The following is a 1,525-nucleotide window of genomic DNA, read 5'->3' as shown; positions in this document are numbered from 1 at the left end:
GGTTTAATATTTTATAATTTTTATTTAAATAAAGAATGGATTATTAATAAAAAGAGATTTGATTATTAAAGATAAATGTAACTGATGATGATTAGAAAATGTAAGTATTGGTAAAGGACATTTACAGGACTCGAGATGAGTATTTTTATGCATTTACATAAATGAGACGCGTTAGGTGCCTGGACATATTTTTGTAGGTGCATTTAGCTCCTTGCACTAACAATGGTATGATATATAGATGAATGCCACACAATGTTATACAATCATAAACTTGATAATACACTACAATTAAGAAAATATTACAACATAACACTTGTCATTCATTATCTGCAAATTTAAACTCCATCTTTGAGTTAAACTGCAATGACATCATGACCAAATCAAGAACATAATGATAATAATGCACACAAACACATATAATCCACCATTCTTCCTCTTAACCCTATTTGCTCCTCCTTCATAACCTTGTTATTCTTGTAATAGCTGTCCATAGCTTCATAGCTTTAGATTCTTCAAAAGCCTGTTGGCAATTCAACAGTTGAATAAGTAAATAAAGGCTAACACTTTTACAGATTTTGTTATATGCTTTTTTATAAAATATATCTTGCTGATGTCACATGTGTAAAGTTTCCTAAATATGAAAACATCAAACATATGACTCAACATGTGCTCAGGTGAGCACATGTTTTTGGCAGTTGACTTGACACAACATGGCAACCGACCTATTTGTAGAAAAAAGTTGTTTAATGAATGTAAACAGCCGACTAATATTTGTAGTCAGATCCAAGGAAAACTGTCATGATTTTAAACTTGAGATTAATAAAAAAGTGTTGAAGAATGTGATAAGTTTATAAAATACTGGTCCATCATGTGTCCACCCTTATCAAGATAGTCACTAGCTAATATTATATATATAACATGCACTTAAAGCATAGGTTTTGAGCATGAGCATGTCCCAAAACAAGTAAGATTGGATTTCAAGTGGTTTCTTTTAAATTCCTAAATAATCGAATAACACATGCATCCTGCGTGTGATCGCCATTTGTTTCAGCAACACATTGTATTATGATCACATACGCATCATTAAAAATGTTCTTTGTATCATTATTATTCTGACTTGTCATCTATACTAAATACATAAACTGAAAAAACAATAAAACTACCTTTGTTCATTTGCGAATCCATGCCCGGTGCTTCCAATATTGCGATAATTAGGTAAAGGCACTTGATCGGCTTCAATTTGCATGATATCCCTCACAAGGATATCATAATGCCTCTTCACCTCCTCAACTGACTTTCCACCTACAGCCCTTGCAATGTTATGCCACCTGTCAGGGCTGTCCTTGTTGTAGTAAGCTAAAGCCTCTTCAAACTGCTTGTTCTGTCTCTGTGTCCAGTTGGACCTGGAGCTACGTGAAGACGTCATAGAGCTTGATGCCATTATAGAAAACTAAAGTCAAAAGATACAATATGTCTCAGTCAAAGGAGAACTGAAGACTGAAGTCAAGGAGATGGTATGCTTTAG

General features: G+C 33.5%; 1 protein-coding gene across 1 annotated transcript; it reads right to left on the bottom strand.

Annotated features, from left to right (window-relative positions):
* Positions 1–235: 235 nt before the first annotated feature.
* Positions 236–1,525, bottom strand: LOC143532033 (protein RADIALIS-like 4). The gene is made up of 2 exons (XM_077027188.1): positions 1,164–1,525; positions 236–520 (listed from the first exon to the last, which is right to left on the bottom strand). The coding sequence occupies exons 1-2, from the start codon at positions 1,439–1,441 to the stop codon at positions 496–498; spliced, it is 303 nt and encodes a 100-aa protein (XP_076883303.1). The 5' UTR covers positions 1,442–1,525; the 3' UTR covers positions 236–495.

Source organism: Bidens hawaiensis, unplaced genomic scaffold (genome assembly GCF_021521415.1).
Source record: "Bidens hawaiensis isolate Kalapana, Puna unplaced genomic scaffold, B.hawaiensis_p1.1 tig00009327_1, whole genome shotgun sequence".
In the NCBI taxonomy this organism is placed as follows: Eukaryota; Viridiplantae; Streptophyta; class Magnoliopsida; order Asterales; family Asteraceae; genus Bidens; species Bidens hawaiensis.
The sequence above is the reverse complement of the archived record's forward strand: the minus strand, read 5'-3'. Positions and strand labels throughout refer to the sequence as shown.